The sequence below is a fragment of the Zerene cesonia genome, chromosome 18 (assembly GCF_012273895.1).
Source record: "Zerene cesonia ecotype Mississippi chromosome 18, Zerene_cesonia_1.1, whole genome shotgun sequence".
NCBI lineage: Eukaryota > Metazoa > Arthropoda > Insecta > Lepidoptera > Pieridae > Zerene > Zerene cesonia.
This window is the reverse complement of record NC_052119.1, coordinates 3624461-3625742: the sequence shown is the minus strand read 5'-3', so window position 1 is coordinate 3625742 and position 1282 is coordinate 3624461. Positions and strand designations below refer to the sequence as shown.

Below are 1282 nucleotides of genomic sequence, written 5' to 3'. Positions count from 1 at the left end.
TAGGTATAAACTACTGAATAGATTTTACGTGGGGTATATTAATAATAATACTGCGCGTGGGTTCCACGGATGAAACCGCGCAGCTAGTATTCGTAGTTCATAATTTCAACCCATGCGACCCATCTTTTAGTGGTCGGGGTTAGACAGATTCCTATACTCTCCTCCGCCAACAGATTAAGTATGTACTTGACTACATAACGATTAAAGCATCAAAGCCTCGACGACAATTGAATTGAAGTGTGTTGTACTGACAAACAGCGATTACGAATAATCTCACCTAATTCCATTTTACGCTGGATTTATACAAATAAATCCGACATACGCAATATTGCTACCTACTATATCTAGTGTCATTTGCGAAATCAATCTTTCATCTTTGACAATGACAGCGACGGAATTATAATAAATATTGAAATTTGAAGATGTGAATTGATAAATCAAACTATAAGATTAAAATGTATCTAACTTTATAAAATATTATTCAGTTAGGTACTAAGCGATAGAAGTTATGTTATGTTTTTATTTGTGATATAATAGGTTATTTAAAAAAATGGCTTCAAAGTTGCCCAAAAATGCGATGGGTTTAAAAGAGGTAGATATTTATGAATAAGCTAGGGAATCTTAATACTGTGGAAATGTTTGTGTTTCATACATCACTTATTATCTTTATCTTATAATTTTTTATATATTTTGTTGTAGTTTCTTCTTCGGCAAGAGGTTCTCAAGCTGTATAGGGATATTTTTCGAACATTAAGAAAAGTGCCTGATAAGAGAACTCGCGACGAATTAAAAGACTGGGCGATAGCAGATTTTAAAAATAATAAACATCACACTGATGAAACTGTTATTAAATCAATGTTACACTATGGAAGAAAGTCATTAAAGGATCTTCAAAGATCTCTTGCTCTTAGTGAAAGTTAGTTATGTTAAAATATATAGTATTTTTTAATCAATAATATTTTAGATTGTGATTAGTTTTATTTGATAAATAATATAATACAATTACGAAACAATATGATTTAATTTTATTGCCATTAAAACAGTAGCCTAATTTGCAAACACATTGCACTGTGCATAACAACAAATTATAGTCACTGCAACTGAAGTTATATGTCAACAATCATTAATTAAATATAAAAAATAACTATTAAATACAGCAAAAAAGCTAGGAATATGAAAAAACATTCTATTTTTAATATGATTGTTTTATATTTCAGCCAATAGTACATAAAATTTATAATACATTTGTACACAAAAATTACATAAATACTAAATATATTCT

The 1282-nt window shown here is 28.9% G+C and overlaps 1 protein-coding gene across 1 annotated transcript; it reads left to right on the top strand.

The window, feature by feature from the left end:
• Positions 1-414: 414 nt before the first annotated feature.
• LOC119833860 (LYR motif-containing protein 2) lies at positions 415-1005 on the top strand. The gene is made up of 2 exons (XM_038358064.1): positions 415-592; positions 700-1005. Exons 1-2 carry the CDS (start codon positions 551-553, stop codon positions 919-921), a joined length of 264 nt encoding a protein of 87 aa, XP_038213992.1. The 5' UTR covers positions 415-550; the 3' UTR covers positions 922-1005.
• The last annotated feature ends 277 nt before the right edge of the window (positions 1006-1282 follow it).